This window comes from Talpa europaea (genome assembly GCF_964194135.1).
Source record: "Talpa europaea genome assembly, chromosome: 12".
In the NCBI taxonomy this organism is placed as follows: domain Eukaryota; kingdom Metazoa; phylum Chordata; class Mammalia; order Eulipotyphla; family Talpidae; genus Talpa; species Talpa europaea.
The window spans coordinates 38,121,290-38,148,381 of NC_140079.1; the positions used below are offsets into that span (position 1 = coordinate 38,121,290).

The 27,092-nt window shown below is 37.9% G+C and overlaps 1 protein-coding gene across 2 annotated transcripts in view; it reads right to left on the reverse strand.

Annotated features, from left to right (window-relative positions):
- The window catches only part of CEP126 (centrosomal protein 126), a gene marked incomplete at its 3' end in the record, with an annotated part of 86,770 nt that extends 64,269 nt beyond the window's left edge, over positions 1 to 22,501 (reverse strand). For both annotated transcript variants that reach the window (XM_084250577.1, XM_084250576.1), the window contains exons 1-2: positions 22,335 to 22,501; positions 15,193 to 15,312 (exon numbers count right to left, since the gene is read on the reverse strand). In XM_084250577.1, the coding sequence (XP_084106703.1) occupies positions 15,193 to 15,312; positions 22,335 to 22,465 (251 nt within the window). In that variant the 5' untranslated portion in view covers positions 22,466 to 22,501. The remainder of the gene's footprint in view (positions 1 to 15,192; positions 15,313 to 22,334) is intronic.
- Positions 22,502 to 27,092: the final 4,591 nt, after the last annotated feature.

The window sequence follows — 27,092 nt, forward strand, 5'->3', positions numbered from 1 at the left end:
CCCCTTGGAGATAAGGCATTCTGGGTTAGTAAAGATAGAGATATTTCCTATCCTTCCCTGGAAGTCTCTTGTTTTAAGACAAGGCCTGTATGTTCTTTCTCTTTTCTCTTCTCTCCCCTCTCTACCTCCCTAACCTATAAGGAACTGACAAAAGATACTGTTTTGGTTGCTGCTTTCCCCACAAGTGACAGCCTCTATCTTTGAAAGAGAATATGTGTTTTCTTTCAGACTGCCTGAATATATATGAAACTGTGGTAAGCTCAATCATTAGATAGTAATAGGTTAAAACCTTAGGCTCTTCAATGTGGTATATATACACAATGGAATATTATTCAGCAATCAAAAAGATAGACTCATGCCATTCGCAGCAATTGGATGGAGCTAGAAGGAATTATACTCAGTAAAATAACCAAAAGGAAAAAGAAAAATATTGGATGGTTTCACCTACAGCAGGAATATAGGGGAACCAAATAAGACATCAGTGTAAAAAAATAATAACACAAAACACAACAAAGCAAAACAGATAATTATAAACCAGAGACATCCTGCAGGGGAGAAGGAGGAAGAGGGATCATAGGGAGGGAGGGAGGGAGGGAGGAGCACAGGGTACTGAGGTGATGGTGCATGGGTGCACTGGTGAAGGAAATTCTATGGGGACTACACCTGGGGGAGGGAGGAAGCAAATATTGTTTAATAATGAACAATGATGTAAAAAATTTATTTTTTAAAAAAAAATTTAAAAAAAGAACCAAAAAAGCCCAAAAAAACCTTAGACTCTTCAAAGTTTTTCAGTTTCTGACTTAGCACTTGGTAGATAGGATATAAAGTAAGACCCTGATGACCACTGCAAATACAGACAGGATGAAAACAAAGGATGGAAAAGCAGAGGGTACTTACACGATTATATTAATATCAGATAAACTAGGCTTAAAGAGGAGTATATCAGAGATTTCATAATGATAGAAGGGTCAAATTAAAAGGAAGACATAAAAATCACAAATGTGTATGCACCTATTAGCAGAACTTAAAGATATATGAAGCAAACACAGAACTGAAAGGGAGAAATGGACAAATCCATAGCCATAGTTTCATATTATAACATCCCTCTCTAATAATTGACAGAAACACCAGATAAAAATAATGGTAAAAATAGGTATGTGAACAATACTATCAATTACCTTGACCTTGTTGATACTTAAAGAACATCAGTTATTTACACCCCCAAATTGTAATACATATTCTTTTCAAGTACACAAGAAATCTCACTTTGGGCCACAAAGTAAATGTAATGAATTTCATAATATTTAAATCTTACACAGTACATTGTCTTAGCCAAGCAGATTTAGCTTAGAATTCAACAATGATATCTAGAAAAGTTCCAATTGGAAATTAACAACAACATAATTCTATTATTTTCTACTTGAAGTACCATTGGTATACATCCTTAGTATTTTATGGTGTTTTCCCTTCAGGTGAAGTTGCCACAGTGCACCCCCACCAAAGTACCCATAGTTCTCCACCAGACTGTTGTGCTCTCTCCCACTCTGTTCTGATTCCTCTCCCTTCACCATGGGATGCCTCAGTTCTATGGTCAGTTTTCAAGGGAACAACGTAATTCTAAATAAGACACTGGTTAGTCAATATTAAATGACATGGAAATGAAAATACAGCATATCAAATTTGTTAAATATATTATAAGAATGTTCAGAGGGAAATTTATGACTTTAAGTGCATTTATCAGAAAAACAGAAAGGCTTAAAATCAATGATTTCAATTTCTACCTTAAGAGGTTAAAGATGAGGGGCCTCCCTGATGGGGCAAGGGGTTAAGCATCACACTTTGAGGCAATCCATAGCCTCTGCAGCACAAGTTCGATCCCCGGCCGGCCAGGGAGAAACCCACATGGAGAAGTAGACCTCTCCTGTCTCGCCCGCTGCTCCCCTCAGCAGTGTGTTTCAGTCAGTCTCCCTGTTCTGCTCCCAACTCTGTCTCTGGTGGATCCTCTCACACCCTGGATCTCTGGCCTGTACCCCAGCTCTTATATACATAAATAAATAAATCTTAAAAAAAAAAAAGAAGCTAGAAGATGAGGGGCCTCCCTGGTGGTGAAAGGGGTTAAGTCTCAGCACTGTGGACCAATGGCAGCCACTGCAGCACGAGTTTGATCCCTGACCAGGGAGGTGACCCACATGGCACAGCAGACCTCTCCTGACTTGCCCGCTGCTCCCCTCAGCAGTGTATTTCAGTTAGTCTGACTGCTCTGCACCCCACTTGTCTCTGGTGAATTCTCTCACCACCCCCCACACCTATGGCCTGTACCCCAGTTCTTATATGCATAAATAAATCTTTAAAAAAATAAAAATAAATTAGGTAAACAGGCAATATTTCTCTGAAGACATGACATTTAAGCTAACATTTTTGGATTAATAAGGCCAATAATTAAAAGAATGGGGGGAGGGGAATACTCTAGGCAGAATGAGTCACACAAGGTAAGTTGGGAAAAAGAAAAAAATTTAGCATGTTCAAGAAATTGAGAAAATACTACCAGTTCAGAAAAGTTTAGCAATGAGGAATGAAGAATTTCCAAAAGTAGGAGTCGGTATTTTCCTTCATATAATCAGAAAGTCATTTGACAGCAAATTGCCAGCACCGTTACTTAATATTGTTCCATAGTGGCCCTGTTCTCTGGGCTTAAATGTATACAAATAATAATTTCACACAGTATTTTCTTGGATAGGAGATTTAAGCATGTTATAGATCAAAACAAATTAAACAGGGATGCAATGTGACAAAAAAACAGATTTCCACTCCCAAACTCAATGATAGGCCCAATAATAAAAAGTTGTAATAAAAAATTGTAGTGATGATTAATACTTTTTTTTTGTATTGAAAGATGGTAAGTCTTTTTTTTAATAAATTTTATTTTTATATTCCCCATACAATTGCAACCCCCTTATTTTGACCCCAATCCCTCCCCTCCTGCCCTTACCCTCCACAGAGTGTCTCTGGTTCATAGTTTTTTGTTGATTTTGATTTTCACTTTCTTATAGTTATTCATTTTCCTGGTCCCTTATTTAAGTTTTCTAGATGCCTGCTATGAGTGAGACCATCCAGTATTTTTCTTTTTCTTTCTGGCTTATTTCGCTGAGCATGATCCCTTCCAGCGCCATCCATGTTGCTGCAAATTGCATGTGTTTATCTTTTTTGAATGCTGAGTAATATTCCATGGTATATATGTACCACATCTTCTTGATCCAGTCATCTATTTTTGGGCATTTGGGCTGTTTCCAAAGCTTAGCTATTGTAAATAGTGCTGCTATAAACATAGGGGTGCAGGTGTTCTTTGGAATTGATGTTTCTGTGTCCTTTGGGTAAATACCTAGGAGTGGAATTGCTGGATCATATGGAAGCTCTATGTTTAGTAGGTCCAGAAATCTCCACACAGCTCTCCACAGTGGTTGGACCAGTTTGCACTCCCACCAACAGTGCAGAAGAGTTCCTTTTTCTCCACACCCTCGCCAACATTTGTTGTTGCTAGTTTTTTTAATATGTGCCATTCTCACTGGTATAAGATGGTATCTCATGGTAGTTTTGATTTGCATTTCCCTGATTACAAGTGATGTTGAACATTTTTTCATATGCCTGTTGGCCATTTGCATTTCCTCTTCAGAGAAGTTTCTTTTTAGCTCTTCTGACCATTTTTTGACTGGATTATTTTCTTTGTTGTTGTTGAGTCTCATCAGCTCTTTGCAGATTTTTGTGATCAGTCCTTTATCATTAGTGTTGTGTGCAAAAATGTTCTCCCAGTTGGTGGGGTTTCTCTTTGTTTTTGTTATTGTCTCTTTTGCTGTGCAGAAGCTCTTTAATTTGATGTAGTCCCAGCTGTTTATCTTTGCCTTCACTATCACTGCTTTGGGTGATGTGTCTGTAAAGATGTCTTTGATGTGAATATCATGTAGTGCTTCGCCTATATTTCCTTCTATGTATTTTATGGTTTCAGGTCTTATGACTAGTTCTTTAATCCATTTTGAGTTGATTTTTTGTGTATGGTGTGAGGTAGTGGTCAAGCTTCATTCTTTTGCATGTAGTGACCCAGTTTTCCCAGCACCATTTATTGAACAAACTCTTTGCTCCAATGCATAGTCTTTGCTCCTTTGTCAAAGATTAGTTGACCATAAATCTGTGGATTTATTTCTGGATTTTCTATTTGATTCCATTGGTCTGTGTGTCTGTTCTGGTTCCAATACCATGCAGTTTTGATGATCATGGCTTTGTAGTATAGTTTGAAATCTGGGAGTGTGATGCCTCCATTCCCTTCTTTTTTTTTTCAGGAAAGCTTTGGCTATTCGGGGTTTTTGGTGATTCCATATTAAATTCATCAATAATTGTTCTATTTCTTTGAACAACTTTTTTAATTAATTTTTTTACAATGTTTGCTGACTTTTCTCAGGTGTAGTCCCATAGAATTTCCACCACCAATTCACCCATGCACCATTACCATAGTCCCCTGTGCTCTTCCTGTCCTTGCCCTGTTCTCTTTCTCTCTCCCTCCCCTGAAAATCATTTCTGATTTGTAGTTGTCTTTTTATTGCTGTTTGCTTGTTTTTTTTTTAGCTTTATTATTATTTTTTCCCTTCATCCCTCATGTGGTACCCCTGTATTCCTCCTATAAGTGAAACCACCTGATGTTTTTCTTCTTCCTTTTGACTAATTTCACTGAGCATTATCCCTTCCAGCTCCATCCATGTTGCTGCACATGGCATTAGTTTATCTTTTCTGATTGCTGCATAGTATTCCATATATATATATATATATATGGATATATATATATATATATATATATATCTCACATCTTCTTGATCCAGTCATCTATTTTTGGGCATTTGGGTTGTTTCCATGTTTTGCCCATTATAAATAATGCTGCAATAAACATGGGGTGCAAGTATCCTTTTGAATTAATGTTTTTGTGTCCTTTGGGTAAATCCCTAGGAGTATAATTCTTTCCTAATATAAAAATGAAAAATATACCTTCTCCATCTCTACAGAATTCAGAGTAGGAAGAGTATGTTGCTACTTCCCATCAACCCTGGAATTAGTTCTTTTCACAGAACATGCTCTACTGCAGTAACTTCAAATTTAATTATTTTTGAAAAAAAAAGTATATATTTAAGGCATACAGTATGATGTTTTGATATGTGTACACACTATGAAATGGTTACTATGATCCAGTTTCCATTTCTCTTGTGGTAAGAACAACTGGGCTCTAAGATCTTTGCAAATTTCCAGTATATAATACATTGTTATTAACCACAGTCACCATGCTGTACTTTAGGTTTTCATAACTTACTCATAACAAAAAGTTTGCACCCTTCCTTTGATCAATCTCTCCTTTTCTCCTACCTCCAGAATTTACTTTTTTTTTTAAGGCTAAGTAATATTCCAAAATGTGTGCATGTGTGTGTCTTGGGTATTGTAAATAATGAGCCTTAGCAACTTTTTGAAGGGTCTGTTTAACATGTGAAATTCTGCCTCAGGAAAGATATAGACAACCTTGGCTCAAAGTGAGCTACTTCATCAAATAACAATCATATGCCAAACTGTCTTGGTTTCCTAGGAATCCACAACTATGCAGTATCACTTTCTTCTGTTGTAAATAACTTACAAAGTGAACAAATAACCATCATGGCAACAACTTTAACAAGAGAAACCAAACTGTAGTATTAGGAGCACAGGAGACACAGGAAGAACTGGAGAGTAGTCCTTTGGTGACATATTTCCTTTTTCCGGATAGAGACATAGTTGAAATTTAGATAGCTACAACTTTATATAGATATGTCAGATGGTGAGGAAAATCCCTCTCCACAGGCCTCCAAAGACAGCATCTTACCAAGCAGCCAGGTGGGTAGAAGTTCACTTGCCCCATGATGTAATCTCTGTTAGTACTTGGGCAGAAGAGGGCCTCATTATCACCAGATAAGTATGAAACCCCAGAAATCTACTCAGCTTCTCTGACCCCATTCTGGCAGGAGGGTTGGGGTACCTAGCAAGGGTGGAAATGAAATCTAGGCTTCCTACTCAGCCTTTTCTGGCATGGATGGGACAGGGACCACAGTTGTTTTCTGTGATGTTTGGATGAAATATCAAGGATATTGTCTGTAAGTGTTGTCTTCTCAGGTGCTAAGACTAGAGACAGCAAGTTTACTTGAGGCTTTTTTAAAATTTTTATTCAATCTGTTGACATTTTCACGTTGCCTAATTCTTCTATTCCAAGTGTATTATGTATAAACTATTAAAAATTCAGGAAACTTACCACCATGTTGTTCCTTAGTTGTTAAGGTTCCCTACCCCAAACCTGATGTCACCAGAGGTTGAGTGGCAAATCTATACTTCCCCCTCCATCAGTCAGTAATGAGGTATATTTCCCCTTCCTACTCTCTTTTTCTGTCAGTGCCAGAGAGTTAGTTAAAGTTGAAGGTTAAAGTAAGTCCCTGAGTCTCACAACATAATATTTAAATGTTCAGATTTCAATTAAAAAAAAATCGCTTGGCCTTCCAAGAACTGGGAAGATCCCAAACTGAATGAAAAACACAATCCACAGATGCCAACATGAAGATGACCGAAGTGTTAGAACTATTTGAAAAAAGGTATTAAAACAGTATGATAAAATGCTTCATTGAGCAACTGTTTTAATGTTTGCAAATTAAAAAATTTGAAAATTTCAAAAAAGAAATAGAAGATCTAAAGAAGACCAAATCAAAAAATTTAAAACTGAAAAATACAACTGAAACTTTAAAAACCTAGTGAGTTTATTAGGCGAGTCTTCATAGAAAAGATGTCAATTCTCCCAGAACCACTTATATAGTTATACTAATCAAAATTGTGTAATTGTGTGGTATTGATATGAAGTATAGAAGGACAGACATATAGACTAATAGTACAGAGAACCCAAAAGTAAACCACAAATATGCTCATTTTTTGGCTGAAAAAACAACTCATGAAGAAAGGATTTTTTTTCCCAAAAATATATTGGCCTAAGTCTCACAGCTTACATATGTAGGCCCAGTTTATAAAACCATAAATTATAAAAAGTTAATAAAGCTATAAAACTTTTGTTACTGGAACCCAGCTGCCTCAGCCATGGGAGGCAGCAAGAGCAGTGGTGTTTTCAACCTGCTGCTCCACCACAATTCGGTTGTGGCAGTTGCTCTTCAGAGCTTAGTAACTGCCTTTTTGTCAGTTGTGGCAGTTGCTTCTCAGAGACCTTTTATGTAAAAGTGCACTTCCAGGATTGTGGAATTGACCAATCAGGTGTGAGCAAGGAGCTGATTGGTGCTAAATGGTCCAATCAGAATTTTGTTATCAGAACCCAGTCTCTCACCACAAGTCAGCTGTGGCAGTTGCTCCTCAGAGCCCTTTCAAGTAAAGCGTACTTCCTGGATTGCGGAATGGACCAATCAGGTGCTATTGGTGCTATTGCTGATTGGTAAATGGTCCAATCAGCCACAGGATCGAAAAATGGTCCAATCAGACTTGTGGGTGGGGCACCCTGAAAGAGGATATAAGCCAGGGTAAGAGGGAGCTGAGAGGGACAACGTGACACCAGCCTCCAGAGAATACAAGAGACAACCCCAGCAGAGAGAAAGAAGACACCAGCCTCCTTCCCCCCAACCCCCCAAAGAGGAGAAGACGACTCCAGCCCCTAAAGAAAGAAAGATGGTTCCAGAGACTCTGAAGAAAGAAGATAAGATGCATCCAGGAGCTGACCTCTGCAGAGGGAAGAGAAGCCAAAGGACCGTGTCACGAATTGGGCTTTGGTCCTGTCGCTGACATTGCCTGAGAGGAGCACCAAAGGCCCAGGGACTAGTGCCTCGAAGAGCTGTTTGTTGTTGGGATGACCCAGAAACTCACAAAGACCTGTTAACTCTGGGTGTCTCTGACACCGCTTGGGCATGACCAGTAGTGCCCATCACTACTGACTGGTGCTATCCAGCACTCCTGGTGACTGGTGGCGACCATCATTGATACTACCTGAGTGAGATAGCCGCCACTTTAGGATATAGTGAGCTCTTTGTTTCCCATTTGAAAAATAAACCCCATGGTTATTGTTCCTGGAGCGTGAGGTCTCTTGCAATTGTGCACGTGGATAAGAACCCACAGACAGTGACCTGTCCTCTTACTGGGCACTGTCCTTTGTTAGGCTATAGCTCTTGATTTTGGTTTTTTGCCCTTTAGGGCTTTTTGGTGGCTTTCTGGTCTCAGAGCCTGGGCAGGTAGGTGGCCGTTCCATCTATCAGGCCTCCTTTGTGGCCATCTCCACCCTGTTTCACTTTTAGAAAAGAGAAAATCTTCAGGATCTAGGTTTAAGTAAAGGTCTTAGACTTGATATCAAATGTACAATCCATAAAAAGAAAAGCTGACAAACTGGAATTCATGAAAATTAAGATAAAGGCCATTAAGAGAATTTCATTAAAGAAGACAGCAGATGGAAAATAAACACATGAAAAGACTGCTACATCATTTGCCATTAGAGAAATGAAAATTAAAACCATCGTGAGACATTACTATATAACAGTAAGAATGTTTAAAATAAAAATAGCATCACCACCACTAGTAAGGATGTGGAAAACTGAATTACTCTTACATTGCTGGTGGGTAAAGTCACTCTGAAAAACATTTGAAAATTTCTTAAAACACTAAACATGCAACCACATAATGACCCAGCAATTGTATTGGTCATTTCTCCCAGAAAAATAAAAGCTAATGTTCAAATGAAATCCTATACAGGAATACTATAACAGCTTTAAACACAGTAATCCCAAACTGAAATTAACCAGAAGTTCTTCACTGGTGAATGGTTAAACAAACCCTGGGACAATGCTCAGCAATAAAAATGAACCACTGGTGCAAACAACAACCGGATGAAACCTAGAGAATTGTGTTAACTAAAAAAAGGCCAATTCTGATAGGTCACATCAGTATAATCTCAATTATGTAACACTCCAGAAATAAAAAAAAACTGTAGCAATGAAAAGAGATTAGTGATTTCTCAACTGTGGGTGTGGGAGGGAAGTAGATGTAGCTAGCTATAAAAGAGCAACCTATGTAGTGATGGAAATGTTCTGTGTCTTAACTGTATAAATGTCATTATCCCGGTTTTGAGACTGAACTATAATTTCTGCAAGATGTTACCACTGGGGAAAACAGTAAAGGGTATCACAGGATCTCTATGTATTGTCTATGTTAATTGCACGTAAATCTACAATTATCTCAAAATAAAGAATATAATTAAAAGAAATTATAGTTAATAGTGAGAGAGAAAGTTTGATAGAAAAACTCACCAAGTTTACTTTTAAGGCCTACTGATGTAAGCTAAATAAAGGGCAAGAGAGTTATAAAACAGCAAAACATTTGATGCTTACCATAATTATGCTCATCATAATTACATGAAGCTCAAGCACATTTATCAAAAATCTATATAAAGCATTAAAGGAAGGTTCACTGTAATTTAGAAAGATTTATACTAAAGATGTTAAAGTTTGCATCATCTACAGATATTCCATTTCTGTAGATGGAAATGCTTGCTTCGTTCCCTTGCTTCGTTCAGTATAAGAGCATTCCACCTGCTCTCTGCTTCCAGTCTGTGCTCCCAATTCATTCTCTATTCCTTTGCTATATAATGAGCTAAAATATAAATCTAATCATGACACTTCTTTGATTTTGCTCTTTTAATAGCATCAGAGTCAGTCCTAAATTGGGATTTGATTTCTTTAGCACAAAAGTATGTCATGAAATATCTCTTAGTAACTCTATAGATTCATCTCCTGACTCTCTTCCATGTTTTCCTGAGTATAAATCACATATAAATTTTGTCTTATATTTAATGAAATTAAGATCATTCACATATTATTCTCATTGTATAAAATACCTTCCTGCTTCATGTTCCCTGGCTAACTCCTGGTTATCTGATAAGACTTTATTCTTTAAGGAATTCTTTCTTGTTCTGTAGTACTATGAGATGTGCTTCTATAATACTTTATTGGTTACTCTATCATAGTATTTACTGAACAGCACTCTCATCTTTTATTACTTCACTATTAGTAATCTGAAGGAAGGAATCATGCATTTTAATTTTTATCCACAAGTATTTGAAACCTTGAGGTTTCCCAGTAAATCTTTGTTGAGTGAATAAATGGCTGTCCTTTATGACATTTTAAATGGTCAAAAATAATTTGCAAATATCCTATATTCCTTTCAGTTTCCTTTAATATGTTATGAATAAATTGTGAATTCACCAGTCAAAAGGTGTACAGTGGATGAATGGGTTTCAACCGTCTGTTGTTAGCAAGAAACCCACCATACCAACAAAGACAAGCATAGACTCAGAGCTAAAGACTAATGTTCCCCAATATACTTTAAAATGCCAACATTACACTACCGCTTAAACTGGAAAAAGACAGCACAAGAAAATTCTAGACTATTATCTCTGATGAACACTGACAAAAAAATCTTCAATGAAATACTAAAAAATTAAATTCAACAGTTTATCGCAAGGATTATATACCATGATTAAGTGGAATTTGTCCCAGGGATGCAAGGATGGTTTCATATACATCAATCAGTGTAGTATGTCACAACAAAAGTAAAGATAAAAATCACATGACAGGGCCTCCCTGGTGGTGCAAGGGGCTAAGCACAGCACTGTGAAGATATCCAGTCTCTGCAGCATAAGTTCGATCCCCTGCCGGCCAGGGAGCTACCCACATGGTGCAGCGGACCTCTCCTGACTTGCCCGGTGCTCCCCTTAGCAATGTATTTCAGCCAGTCTGCCTGTTCTGTTCCCCATTCTGTCTCTGGTGAATCCTCTCATCCCCTGCACCTCTGACTTGTACCCCTGTTCGTGTATGCATAAATAAATAAATCTTTTTTTAAAATATTTTTTATTTAAATTTTATTTTTATATTCCCCATACAATTACAACCCCCTTATTTTGACCCCAAACCCTCCTTTTCCCGCCCCTCACCCCCTCATAGAGTGTCTCTGGTTCATAGTTGTTTGTTGATTTTGATATTTTCTTTCTTATATTCTTTTACCTGGTCCCTTATTTAAGTTTTCTAGATTCCTGCTATGAGTGAGACCATCTGGTATTTTTCTTTTTCTTTCTGGCTTATTTCGCTGAGCATGATCCCTTCCAGCTCCATCCATGTTGCTGCAAATTGTATGTGTTTATCTTTTTTGAATGCTGAGTAATATTCCATGGTGTATAAATAAATCTTTTTTAAAAATCACAGGACAATATCAACAGATGCTGAGAAGCATTTCTAAAATTCACCACCTACTTATGATAACAACTCTAAACAAGATGGGAATAGAAGGAACCTACCTCTATATAGAAAAGGGCATAAAACAAATCAATATAATACCTACTGGTGAAAAACTGAAAGTGTCACCATTTCTGTTTAACTTAGCACTAGAGGTTTAGATCAGTATTATCAGACAAAACAGGAAATAAAGGAAACCCAAGTTGGAGAGGAAATGAAATGATCATTATTCACAGGTGAAACACTGAATATAGAAACCCTAAAGATGTCATCAAAGTTATTAGAAACAATAAATACAGCAAAATGGCATGTTACAAAAGCAACATATGAAAATCCATGCCTTTTTATAAACAACAAACAAAACACAAAAGATTAAGGGAAAAAAACCTCCATTTATAATTGCTTCAAAAAGAACTAAATACCTCAGAACTAAGCCAGTACTAAGGAAGTAAAAGATCTATTAATGAGAATTACAAAATGCTATTAAAGGACTTGTATACCAACACAAGGAGATGGAAGATTATCCCATGCCTGTGTATGGGGAGAATAATCAATATAATCAAGCTGACTATCTTAGCTAAAGTGATAAACAAAATTAATTAACACAATCCCCACCAAAATACCAGCAATATTTTTCAAATAAATTGAATAAAAAATGTTGACATTTATATGGAACCACAAAAGGCCTAGAATTGCAAAAGTAACCCTGAAAAAAAAGGAGAAAAATGGAGGCATCCTGTTACCTGATATCAAACTTTACTACAAAGCAAGAGTACTAAAACCAATATGGATTTGGTACAAAAAACAGATACAATGGATCAACAGGACAGAATTGAAAGCCCAGAAATAAATCTAAGTATACATATCAGTACCTTATATGATGACAAAGTAGCTATTATCATACAATGGGGAGAGGGTATACATGGTGCTGGGATAATTGGAAAGTAACACATAAAAGAATTAAGTTGGGTCAGTTGCTAATCCCATACACAAAAATAAACTCCAGATGAAATAAAGAGTTAGACATAAGGCCTGCAACAATAAAATATATAGAAGAAAACATTGGTGAAATACTCCACAATATCAACAAAAGATGTTTTTGATGACTCAACTCTAGCAAAGGAAAAACAAAAATAAACAAGTCAAAAAGCTTCTGCACAGGAAAGAAAATACAAGAAGATAATTCACCAAAGAGGATACCCAAAAGCCATTGAAAAAAAAAGTTCATCACTGCTTCCAATAGGAGAGATGCAGGTTAAAATCACAATGAGATACGATTTCACATCTGTGAGAATGACACGTATTTAAAAGACACCCAACAACAAGTGCTGGAGAGGATGTTAATAAACTATTACACTGTTGGTGGGAATGTAAAGAGTGCAACCTTTATGAAAAGCAATCTGGATTTACTTTAAAACACTAAAAATGGAAATACCATACAACCCCAAAATCCCACTCTTGGACATCTATCCAAAGAACATAAAACCATAAATACAAGAAATTATATGCTTAACAATATTTATTGCAGCACTATTTATAATAGCTAGGACAGAGAAGCAGATTAAATGTCCATCAACAGATAAATGGACCAAGAAGATGTGGTCTAGCTACACTATGCCATAGTAAATACTTTTCAGTCACAGGAAAGATGAGATACAGCCAATTTCAACAAAATGAAGGGTGTTTGAGATAATTACGTGTAGTAAAGTGAGTCAGAATGATAAAAAACAAATACTAGACTTTTACATGGCAGAGGATTCAAAATGTAAAATACCTTAAAAATTAGTGGACATCAATAAACACTGTTAAGGCTCTATGGTTGAGAGAAGGGAGAAGGAAAGGACAAGGGAATGTAAGAGATGGTGGTGGGAACTATGTAAAGCATCCAGTACAATGACCAGCCCATCAAGGTGCTAAAATATATAGTAGGTAATAGTGTGATTGCTGTTATAAAGACTAAATCAATATTCTAGTGCTTCAAATTTATTGCAGAACTGACCAATTCTGGCACAAAAATATTCCTTTAAGACAGTATTAGAGGACAGCCATACTTAATAACCATGAATGTATTAAAAATGTATGTCATTTTTGGGCCACCCCATGGCGCAGTGGTTGAGCGCTGGGTTGTGAAGCTGCCTGCAGCCTCTGCAGCGCTGGTTCAATCCCCGGCTGCTCCCTGGACACTGGAGGAGGGTCCCTCATGGCGCGCAGACCTCTCCTGCCGCCTGCTGCTCCCCTCAGCAGTGTACTTCAGTCCTTCTGCCTGCTCTGCTCCCTGCTCTGGCTCTGGCTCATTCTCTCACCCTCCCGCACTTCTGACTATACCCAGTGCGTGTATAAATAAATAAATAAATAAATCTTTAAAAAAAAAAAAAGTATGTCATTTTAAGCTATTTATGGAAATAAAGAGCACTTAGTGCTACCGATATTTTCCTTTGAGTTCTACTTAGGACACAGCACTGACAATGTATAACTGAGAAACAGTGGAAGGAGACTGCTTCCATATTAGTCTAAGAAGACTGTTTCCACTTGTAGGAAAAAAAATACAACTCTGTGTTCATTATGTGAGTGGAAAGCATAAACTGAGATGATGTAAAGCAAATGGATAGATAATGGCAAGACCAAAAAAAGGCCATGATACATATTCTGAAATTCAGAAGTGCACATATTACTCTCATAGATATTATTAGTATTTAAAAAGAACATTTTGTGTCTTAGCACTGTAGGGTAACAGAAAAATAAAACATAAGCTTATAGTGGAAAATGTTCTTCGTCCTAGAATTTCAAACCAAAATCTCTTTTCTGTATTTTCTAGATCAGAATTCTGTCAAGAAGACAGGTAAGAACTTTGAAATAAATATTAATTCCAATCACAGATGAGAAACTAAGACCCAAAGAGATTAAATTACTTACTCTAAATTATGGAGGTAGGATTTAAACCTAAATCTCTGACTTTAAAGCTCATAAGCTTTACAACATGATTATTTATTGTTATTCATCACCTATTACATACCTATTATTCACTTTAGGAACTAAAAGGTAGAAGAAAAACAGGAATATACAAATACGAAACAAAAACAAGCTTCATTAAAAAAATTTCAACTATGCCAGTCAATGAAAGAGTTAATCTAAAGAGAGATATAATGCCAGAGAAAAATTACAGGTAAACAATTTTGTATTCCCCAAATGGGATTTTCAACATATGCCCAATGATGTAGTTAATAAACTCTAGGGATTTTCTTCTATTCATGTATTGTAGAAATATGGACAACATAGCAGAAATAACAATAAAAAAATGACACAACTTCTTTCTTAAGTCTGGTAATTCAAACATATCTTGAAAAATATCAAGCAGTTTTCATTTTTTATTTCCATTTTAAATGAGAAAGCTCTTAATGACAGTAATTTTTAGACTTTTAAAAATCACATTCCCATTATTCATATTTCACCCCACTTTTCTGATCAGATGTATGAGGGTAGGACATATACAAAAATTACATATAAGTGAACTATAAATTAAAATCAAAGTATACTAAACACTAATCGGTAATTTTTAAATTTATCATGGAATGATTGAAAAACAAAGAATATAACATTTTCATCATTTTAAGATGTCTTTATGACATTATAATAAGTTCTATGACAAAAAAAGACTAATATTATCACAGTTGGTGGAATTAGATATTAAACACACCACAATCTTTGTGCTTTAGGCAGAAAAGCAATAACAACATTTACAAAGTCACACAAATCTTGAACAGTGTTTATAGATAAAGCACTGTCCTGACTTAAGTTAGTAAAATGTTCCAAAGTTGAGCAATTATTAATTTCTAATGATTTTGTATTTATTCACTTCTGAACAAAATACACTTACTTTTTCCTCCGGTTTGACTCCACAAAATATTTACGTGCTCGATTTCGACATATTTTTTGTTGCTGCAATAATATCTGGCGTTCTTCTTCTAAATTTTTGTTCAGGTGGATTTTCATATCTCTAATATTACATAAAGTTAAGGACTTTAAAGGTCTTTAGTGGATGACTGCCATTGTTAATTGATATTATCACTGCCCCATATAAATGATGTAATGAATTTTTGTGGAACGAGTATGTGTACACATTCATGGTAGCATATGACTGGCAAATGTTTTATATTAAAAAAAAAATGACTTGGTATTAGAACTGAAGAAATAATTCACTTTTCCTGGGGGAAAAAAAAAACGTTACTTTTAAACATTATGAACTTGGTCAAGACTACTTAACTTTTCTTTATTATGAAACTTGCCAAAACCAATGAAATGCACATGACTAGATTTTTCAGTCTTTGCTATTCTCAAAAAACACCCTAAATTTACATAGCAAATTCCAAAATTCTTGGTCTAGTATCCCAAGCATTTTATAATTTTTTCAATTTCATTTCTCAACATATCTCTGAGATACTTATGAACAGAACCATTATGTAGCATGTCATTATCTCTCAGCACATGCATAGCTAACTACTCATTTGTTTAGGGCTACCTCAAGTGTTCTCCCATTAGAAGCCTCTTCAACCCCCATGGGAGGAGTTGACATCTTCAGGAGTGTCATCAGTATCTCTTCTACATTTCCCTAACTCCAGTGGCTGGCATGGTGATCTATATAGTAACGACTTAGTAAAAACTTGCTGAATCATTTATTTGGAGAAAACGCTCAGTAGAGATACTGAAAAGTGTATATATTTTTATAACTTCTAGTGCCATGTAGACACATTGATTTTTAAGAGGGTCATGAAAATTTCTGTCATTAGAAATATACATACACAAATTTTAAAACCTCCTGAGTGGAGGACAGTACTTTACCCTCCCAGCTCCCCCACCCTTTTTTTAAAGAAAGACCAGGTAGAAAATGTTTTATTATATATTAGTACAAAAATAGGATATTTTCTATGTTTGACTACTTTTTGGCATAGTTCATAGTCATAGTTCATAGTCACTGGACATTCATGTATTGAGAACTACTGAATTAATTTCAATAAATTCAATACATAGAAAAGCATAAATACTAAGCTTCTATGGTAGTGCAGATATTGTCCTTAGATAAATTTTTAAAAGAATAATCTTTGAAATATTTTCATTTGAAATTTGTTTTTTATGGTTTCCAATATATTAAATTATACTTTTTAATGAGGTGATGTTGGTTTACTTTATTTTCTTATATTTCAAAAAGCAAATTTACTATACTTCCAAACACATGAAAATTGTGAAATTTTATTTTGACAGTTCTAATTTACATTTTATAAGTATGCCATTTTAATCAGCTCAAGTTTATTTTGGAAGTAGTACAAAGTGTAACTCAAAGTAGTGTCAATGAATTTAGACTACTGCTTAGAGGTTTTGGAGATAGGAGGTTTTAGAACATAGTTAAAAGGGTTCTTACTGTTAACTTTAAAGATGTCATACGTAAACATGTTAAGGCTATCTGGAAAGAAGACAGTTGAAAATAAACAACAGGTTTCCCTAGATATGAGAAGCAGAATGTTGCTACTTGGCATGATTTGGTAGTGTATTTTGAGGGTTTGGTAATACTCAAATTTTTTCCATATAAATTAATGGTAATAGGGTTCCCAGACTCAAAAAGTAGCATACCAAATCATATCAAGTAGGAATGTTCTATTTTTGGATAGTGGAAGCGACCTGTGTAAGAAAGGTAGGATAATTTATAAGCCAGGGCTACTAAAAGAGGCAGGTGATAAACATAATAGGGCAGATGAATGGACTCACTCCTATCATAAAAGTGATATGCCATCAATGAACCTGGAAAAAAAAAAGAGTTTGTTTGTTGGGAGGGACCTGAAGGAATTTATGGCCTCCACTGCAATCTGAAGTAGTTAAGACCGGCTAATCAGAGTGGGGGGCGGGGAGGTGTTAGGAGGGAGAGGTGATAAAGATCTGGCATATACAGGCATTAGGAAGAATGAGAATCCAGCTCTTGTTTGTGTGAAGATGGAAACCATCACTCTGTTGTGGGGTCTGTCTAGCTTTGTGATTTTTCTGACAGTATTTTTATTATTAGAGGGAAAAAGTAGAGAAGTAGGGCTATATTAGTTACTGTGTAGTTGAGGCAGAAGAAAACATATGCAAAGAACCAAGGATGCTGGAGTGGAGAGAGATGTATAGTAAAATGTATAACAGATAATAAGAATAGATTATAAACTGACTATAAAGAAAGGGAGGCATGTGTGTGTGCTAGGATAAAAAGGAGGGAAAGACTGGAGATATTTATGAGACAAAAAGACATTGTATGAAGGGGACATGAGCTTTCACTTTTTTTAAACCATCCTATTTTTATCTTGAATTCTAAGAGATCAGAATGATAGAACTTTAGCTAGTTTTAATCAGATGAACTTTATACAATTTGATTCTTTTATATTTTTTAGAATCAGGAAATTCTAATTCAAGTGATAAAAAGTTTCAACAGAAAACTGGAAGGTCCCTGAGTACTGAATTCATATTAGGAAATCACGTGTAGAAATTTCATCAAGTCACTTGCTTATTTCAAAACTACAGTTCTTTCTTTTGTTTGTTTTGTGTTTCTCCATTCAGTCACTCATTCAGTAAATTCGAGCATCTACTTTGTAACAGGTATACAATGGTTAACAAACACCAAGATCATTCAAAATAAATCTCATAAAAAGTGCTTTTTTCACCTAGTAACATAATGATACTGTTGATTTAGTCTTTTTATCATGTTCAGAAGAATTCCCTTATCCCAATATAAACATGACATGCATCTCAGTAACATCTTTAAAGACTGATCCCCAAAAGTAAAGAAAGTGAACAAAAAGATAAACAGCTGGGATTACATCAAACTAAAAAACTTCTGTGCAACAAAAGAGACATTAACCAAAACAAAGGGGCAGCCTACTGACTGGGAGAAAATTTTTGCATGCCATACAACTGATAAGGGATTGATGGGAAAGATCTACAAAGAGCTCACAGGATTCAACAAAAACAAAGTAGCAATCCAGTTAAAAAATGAGCAGAAGAACTAAACAGACACCTCTCCAAAGAGAAAATGGAACTGACCAACAGGTATATGAAAAAATATTCAATACCCCTTATAATCAGGGAGACGCAAATCAAAACTACAATGAGATACCACTTTACACCAATGAGAATGGCACATACTTAAAAAATTAGCAACAACAAATGTTGGCGAGGATGTAGAAAAAAAGGAACTCTCTTACATTCCTGGTGGGAGTGCAAACTGGTCCAACTACAATGGCTAGCTGTGTAGAGGTTCCTCAAACTACTAAAAATGGAGCTACCACATGACCCAGCAATTCCACTTCTAGGAATCTGCCCAAAGGAAATAAAAACATTAATTCAAAAGGATACCTGCACCCCTATGTTTACTGCAGCACTATTTACAATTGGTAAGATATGGAAACAACCCAAATGCCCAAAAATAGATGACTGGATCAAGAAGATGTGGTCTATATACACAATGGAATATTATTCAGTGCGGCAGGCTGTGCCTCCCATGCTGTCTCTTGACATGGTCAGGGCATTGGGGGAGACTCCCGAGAAGCGGGGAGTTCCTGTGCTCCCCCAAGAGGGAAAGTTGTACTTCCCAGAAGAGGGGAGTTCTTGCACTTCCCAAAGAAGATCTGAACTAGGGAGTCTCCATGGCAACGCCTGCTAATGCTCTCCTCTTTGTTCTTGGTTAATGCTGAAGTAAGTTAGTTATTAATTGGCATGTGAAAACCTAACTTGGACCCAGGTGACAATTGGCTTATTGTTCTTACGCATGAACTATCACAAAAGAAGTAAAAATTGTTAAAAATATAGTTAGGAAAGAAATGTTTTGGCCCTGAGAACTATGGAGAACAAGCTGCCCTGAACCAGCTGTGCTTGGAAACCATAGCCTAACCTGGGGGGTACCTGTTTGTAGCAACAATACATCTGGTGTATGCAAAAGGCCAACGGTTCGCAGGGTGTGTGGAGGTTAGGTATTTCTAGTTAAAAGTTAGATTTCTGTAGAACTAGACAGTATTGATGAGCTACTTTAGATCACTTTGAAGTAATTGATAAATAGGCTAGATGAATTGAGTACTAGAGAATGGGTTGATTTTAGTAATATAGCATAACAATGAACTTTCATGTCTACTCCAAAATTAGGAAGGCTTGACAGGATGATTGCTTGTTACTGAACATTGTACTGTCTTAGACAATTGATTATGTTAGAAAATGAGTTGTACCTAGGAGAGTAATTGTCCCTGTTGATTTTCTTCATCAGATTAAAGAAGTGTCCTTTTGTAGTATGAGATCAAGAGGGTCTTTGTATATTCATGAGAAAATATGTAATGATTGTTTCTGTTCTGCTTTGATGCTTATGCTGATGTAATCTCACCACTCACCTTAAGGTATAAATAAAGACCTGCTGAGACCCTCAGTAGGAGATACTTGCACAAAATAAGGTGTCTGTGTCTACCTCACTCCTACCTCACTCCACTTCCCCCCGACGCCGTCCTCTCCTTTCTGAGATCCCTGACACGACATCTAGCTGGAGCTGGTCTCCAGCAATTCAGCAATCAAAAAAGATGCCATTCACAGCAATATAGATGGACCTGGTAGGGATTATGCTCAGTGAAATAAGTCAGAAGAAAAAGAAAAATACTGGATGGTTTCACTTATAGGAGGAATATAGGAGAACCAAATAAGGGATCAGAAAAAAAAATACATGAAAATACAAAATTAACAGGCAACTATAAATCTGAGACATTCTGCAGGGGAGGGGGAAAGAGAAGGATGAAAAGGGGAGGGGAAAGCACAAGGGACTATAGTGATGGTTCATGAGTGATTTGGTGGTGGGAATTTTATGGGGTCTACACCTGAGAAGAGAAAGCAAATATTGTACAAAAATGAACAATGATCTAAAAAATGCATAAATTAATATATATACGATATGCTAGCAAAATATACATAAACTAGAAAAAAAGATATATATGGATAGTCTATAAATGTGTATGTATATATATATATGTGTATGTGTATATATATATATATATACATACACACATACATATACACACACACCAGCAAAAGTTGTTGGATCTTATCAAAGCCTCTTGGACATCTATTGAAATGATCATTTACGACTTTCTTAAATTTAACCAAATTTTCATATTTAATCATATTATTATTGAAGTATATTTTTAGTAATATATTATTTATATTTAACCACAGTTAGTATTTAAATGTTTTAGTAATATATTTCTTTACAGGAAATTGTCATAATTCTGGAATTAAGTCCATTTGGTTCTGTTCATTTAACATACAGCTACATTCTACCTACAAACATTTTCTTTGTATCAATGTTCACACCACATAAACTAAAAATATTAAATCTACTACTATTTCATTAATGAAAATGATGGAATGACACTACTTGTCAGTGAGCCACTTACAGTGCTTCCTTAATTTCTGATTTAGAGATAAATCAGGGTCAGTGTGACAGGAATTCAATGTCCAGAAAAATACAATGTCAAGGGAAGAGAATCAAATCCACACGGAAAATAATCCAATTTGCCTCACAGTAGGCTTTTTTTTTTTTAAACATTTAAACTCTTTTTTTTTTTAAAGATTTATTTATTTATTTTATACAAGCATTGGGTACAGTCAGAAGCATGGGAACGTGAGAGAATTCACCAGAGTCAGAGCGGAGAGCAGAGCAGGCAGACTGACAAAGTACACTGCTGAGGGGAGCAGTGGGCGGCAGGAGAGGTCTGCGCGCCATGCGGGACCCTCCTCCGGTGGCCGGGAAGCAGCCAGGAATGGAACCGGCACCGCAGAGGCTGCGGGCAGCTTCGCAACCCAGCGCTCAACCGCAGCGCCACCGGGGAGGCCCACCTCACAGTAGGCTTTTAAGAGTTCAGTTGTGGGGAGAAGAAAGGGCAGAAGGCAAAGTTCATGTTGATAATGATGTAGCTGTTATTACAGGTTATCATTTTAAGAACTTGGCCAAAAAAAGGAAAAGACAAAAGGGATGGAAGCTTGAGGAAAGCATGATTAGATAAGGGATATTTTGCCACTAGGGAAGCTCTGTACATACCTTTCTTCCTCACTAGTATCCTATTCTGAGCTCGGAGACCAGTAAAGCCGAAAAGCAGGCACTCAATTAATATTGTCAGTTGATTTGTTGTTAAAATGGCAACATCCCAGAAAAAGGGTAAGACGAAGATAGGAAAATGAAGGGGTTAACTTGGAAAGAGATGATACCCCGTTTCCTGATTATATGGCACCATCGCTGTAAACCAAGTCCTTTGACAGTACAAAAGTTAAATTCTAATCATCATATCATTCGCTGAAGGAACAAAACTCTTGTACTGTCAATTTTCTAGAATGCAACCCACAGCAACATCAAAGCTGGTCTCCACCACTTTTTAGGAAAAAGTCAGAATCCGGCGTATGGGATTCCAGGTCCACAAGCGCTTCTGCTTTCCTCTCCGCTGTCGCTCTGACAACAGACTGGGCAAAGGATGGAAAACAAAACAAATTACCCAACTATGCTAGGCTTTAGCAGCTCTGGTAAACGAATTAGGGGTGTATTAGGTTGAGTATAAAAACGGACCCGTTCAGGACAGCAAAAAACACTTTACTTATGCGTGGATTCCCCGCGAGCTGCGTGATTAATCAGGAGATAGATAATAGGAAGTAAAGACTATCATTCCACAAGGCAAGGAAACAATCCCCACAGAACATATGACTGGTGTTATTTTAAATTTGCAAAGGACGTTTACACCAAAGTTGATGAATTAGGACAGGACAACACGGTGGCGGGGAAAGCGGTCATCAACTAGTAGAAAATGGTATAATCTCAGGACTAGGGGAGCAAAGTCGCTGAAGCAAATACATGCACTAAGATGACTGGCTCGTTTCTACCCCCTGCGTCAGTGAAAAGGGAATCTGATGGGGGGAAAGAAGGGCCCCGCGCCCCACACCGCTCGCTACCCCGGCAGCCGCGGCTTGGAAGGATACAGATAAGCGCCAGGTCGCTGCCGCCCGCCGCTCAAACGAGGGATGAGGAGGGCTCGGTCGCGGGGGTCCGAGGAGGATTCAGCGGCCAGCCCCGCGACGGCGCTCCGGGCCCCCGGCCTCCCGGCCAGCATCCTTCACCTCAGCGCCGCCTCCGGGCTCGCCCCCAGCGCCTCCGTCATGGCAGCCCCGCTTCCTCCTCCCCCCAGCCCCTCCCCGCACTCCGTCCCTCAGGGCCCGCGTCACGGGCGCGGAAGCGTTGGTCGCGACAGCTCTGGTTCCCGCGCAGCGGCGCCGGCGACTGTAGTGGCGGCAGCGGCGGCGGCGACGACCTTGCTCGGCGATGGGAGAGGTGGCGGCAGCGACCCCACCGCCGCCGCCGCCATCTTGACAACCAACCGACGCCGCGTCCTTCGCGACGGAAACCAGGGCGTCGGGCGCGAGGGGCGTGGCGTCTGCTGACGTAACCAATAGGAGGCGCCGGCGGCCTCCGCCCGGGGGCTGCGATGGTGGGAACCTGCGTCCGCGGGGACCCGCGTCCCTGCGGGAGGGGAGGGCTTGAGCTGCGCGCTGGATCCTGCCTCGGTTCTCTCTCCTCTTTTTATTTTATTATTTTTTTTAAGCTTAGGTGTCTTTTTTTTTTTAAAGAATTTTTTATTTATACAAGAACTGGGGTACAGTCAGAGGCGCGGGAGGGTGAGAGAATCCACCAGAGACAGACTGGGGAGCAGAACAGGCAGAAGGACCGAAGTACACTGCTGAGGGGAGCAGCGGGCGGCAGGAGAGGTCTGCGCGCCATGTGGGTTGCTCCCTGGCTGGCCGGGAATCGAACCCGCGCTCCAGAGGCTGCGAACAGCCTCACAGTGCGGTGCTCAACCCACTGCGCCACCTGGGAGGCCCTCTCTCTTCTCTTTTGAGAGGATGTTTTTGTGGGTGTATTGCGAGCGATGAAAGACAGTGAGATATGAAATCCCCAGATGCAGGCCAACAGGGGATTCAGAAATGATTGCCTGGGGCATCGTTCGGTGTAGGGCTTGCTAACTACCGAATCCTGCTGTGGGGTTTCAGTTGCGAACCTTTCCGGGGCATCACTATTCTGAAACATCATCTCTTTTAAAAAAGGAAAAAGCTTTGTAAAGTGGAAATTTCCTTTCTCTGAATTTTCCCATCCACTCCACAATAGCTGCATCCCTACTAATAAGGCCAGCGTTTCTAAGACTCCAATTGGTGCATGCCTTGCTGCCAGATTCGGGAAATAGACCATCAAGGCATAGAAGTCCTGGAAAGAAAGAAAGCCAGATTTAATCTAGCAATCTCCTGGGATGATACGCCAAAAAGAGATCATCCTTTTGAAATTGTTTCAAGAGGTATGGAAAATTGAATCGGTTTTTGAGTCATAATTATAGTAACTATGCAAATGAAAATTTGAAAATAAGCTGAAACAATTTGTTGGGTTCCACTGTAAAAGTACATACAAACGACAGTGTTACAGCCAGGTCTTTTTTTGTTTTTTTTTGGTGGGAAAAAAACCCAGATTGGAAGCAGAATGTACAAACTGAATAAAAATCACTCACCCACTATCCAAATGCCTTGTCCTTAAGAATCAATTTGCTCATTTTCAGAGTTCAAATAACAAAATTTTCCAGTTGAAGTTATTTAAAACAGTTTGCAAAATTGAATGCAATGACTCAAATTGGAATGTGCTCTGGTTAAGATTTTAAGTGCCACAACAAATCCAGTTTTGATTTGAAACTCAAAAGGCATAATAAGCCCTCTTCAGAACCATGCTGCAGAGCCGAATATGTAATCTTGGCAAAGGAAGGTTAGATATGGTCATATGGACAATTAACTATCTTGGCAAGTTTTAAACTGGCCTAGCCACGGGTGTTGACCTTGATTCATTTCCCATTGCTAGCATCACAAGTGTGTTTCTCCAGGGCACATTTAGGAACAGTAAGCCAAGTGGGGCAGTATGAAGTACAAATAAAAGTGAGAAGATTGTGGCTGCTATTTGCAATATAAATTTTGCTATTAGTTTGGCATCTTGTAATGTGTAGGTATCTCATTACTTTCTTGCATGGTATATTAGCATTAAGAAATGTGACTAGGTTTCTCAGTTGCCCACAAATGCTTGCTCATGTAATCATTCTTCATTTAAATATTGCTTTACAATATAATCATGAAGAATAGAAATTTTAAACACAATATTGCTAAATTTTTTAATCAGAATCTATTTTTGACCTTTATATTACTTCTTTCTTCAAAAAATCAGCATCCCACATTTTAAAAAGTTGTATATCCTGTAGTCTATAAACAAGCCCTTTAGATATTTGGAAAATAGATAACTTTAAGACATAATTTTTTCTCAACAGGAAAGAAGTATGATTTCAGCAATAAAAGAATAATATACTAAAGTCAATACATTTTGTTAGAAGAAATAGCTGAATTAAACATACTGCTTAATTCTTCCCTACTTCAGGACCAGAAAACAATTCATTCTTTTATTATATATTGAGTATTTTCTAAGTGTGAAGCACTTCCTAGGTGCTGAGATACAGTGGTGAGCAAAATGGCAAAGACCCTGTACTCATAAAGCTTGTACTTATTGTTTCTTATTCACTAGAATATATTAGGTAGCAAAAATGCTATGAAGAAAAATGGAGTAATGTAGGGGGATAGAAATTGGTGTCAGTTCTATTTTTGATAGGATACTCAGGGAAGGCCTCTAAGGAGGGGAAATTAGGACAGAGGTCTGAATATAGAAAGGAGGCTAACCTTCATCCAAATATCTGGATGAAGAATATATTACAGACAGAGGATGCTTTGAGGGCAGAATTATATTTGATATGTTCAAAGAGCAAGACCAGAACAGTGGTTCCAGAGCAGTGAACTAGAGGACTGTGCTAGGACATGAGATTGGAGAACTACTTCAGATTCACTGGGACTTATCTAATATGGAAGGGATTAATATAAAATATATCTTCCAATGGAGTGAAAGCCACTGGAGAACTTAGAGTAGGAAAGTAATATCTAATTAACCTTTAAATAAAGAATCACTCTAGCTGCTGTAGGGAAACTAGATTATAAGGGACAGGACTAGAAACAAAAACAAATGTTGTTATTTTAGGTTAAGGGAGAGATTGTGGAGATCTAGGCTACGAATGTAGCAATGGAGGCAAGCAAAGTGTTCAACTTTTTTTTTTTTTTTTAAGATTTACCTATCCATGCATACAAGAGCTGGGATACAGGACAGAGATGTGGGGTAGGAGGTGGGGGTGGGGTGAGAGGATTCACTAGAGACAGAGTGGGGAACAGAACAGGCAGACTGACTGAAATACACTGCTGAGGGGTGCAGCGGGCGGGTCAGGAGAGGTCTGCTACACCATGTGGATTGCGTCCTGGCTGGCCGGGGATCGAACCCTTGCTACGGAGGCTGCGGACCACCCCATAGGGCTGTGCTCAACCCCTTGCACCACCAGGGAGGCCTAAGAAGTGTTCAACATTTTAACTTGAGTTAATAGGATGTGCTGATGAATGGCCCTTGCATAAGAATGAAAAAAAAACAAAAACAAAAAAACACCAGAAAGAATCAAATATCATTCTCAGACTTGGGAGTGAATAAAGGGTATTGCCACTTACTGAAATGGAAGAAATTGGTTCTGAGTGGGAAGAGGAATAGTGGACTTTCAAACATCTTGCATGTGAGGCGCCAACTTTATTAACATGATGTTATAAATTATTAATTATCTTCTATTTATAAAGGAAACTAGTTATAACCCCTTTATGGTTACATGGCATGTTCACACACTACCTGATTGGGTGCTTGTTAGAACTGTTGATTCATGTGAGGCAGCTGTGGTGAGCTTTCATTTTCATCTTGGCTGAGGCTGTTTTTTCCATTTTCTGCTGAAGTATTTTCTTGCTCAAATTTTTCCTAAATTTGTGTCTGGGCAAGCTGTGAAAGAACGAAGAATTTTAACATCTGGATGCTTTCAAATTGCTAAAATCTTGCCATTTTCACAAGAATTCAACTAGAAATTTATGGTTAAAGAAAATATATGCCCTGGGCCTCCCCGGTGGCGCAGCGGTTGAGCACTGGGTTGTGAAGCTGCCTGCAGCCTCTGCACTGCCGGTTCGATCCCCAGCAGACGGATGAGGGTCCCACATGGCACACAGACCTCTCCTGCCACCCGCTGCTCCCCTCAGCAGTATACTTCAGTCCTTCTGCCTGTTCTGCTCCCTGGTCTGGCTCTGGTGAATTCTCTCACCCTCCCGTGCTTCTGACTGTACCCAGTGCTTGTATAAATGAATAAATAAATCTTTAAAAGAAAAGAAAAGAAAATATATGCCCCTACTCGTAATGTATAATGTAGATTATAAAGGTCATCAATAATACCAGCAATGTTAGAATTATAGATGAGTCAAATGATGATGATGATGATGATGGCATCACCACATCTAAGTACTTGTTGCCTTATATGCGTGTGCAAAGAACTTAGTGCACAGTAAATTACTGGCTTCACACAACAATCCTCCATTCTACAAAAAGGTAATTAAGTTATTAGCTCATATAGCCAATGTCCCAGAGCAAAGGAGTAAAGGATCGAGATTCAAATGCAGGCCTTTTTTTTTTTTTTAAAAGATTTATTTATATATGCATACAAGGACTGGGGTACAGGCCAAAGGTGTATCAGGGGGCTGAGAGGATTCACCAGAGACAGACTGGGGAACAGAACAGGCAGATCACTGAAATACAATGCT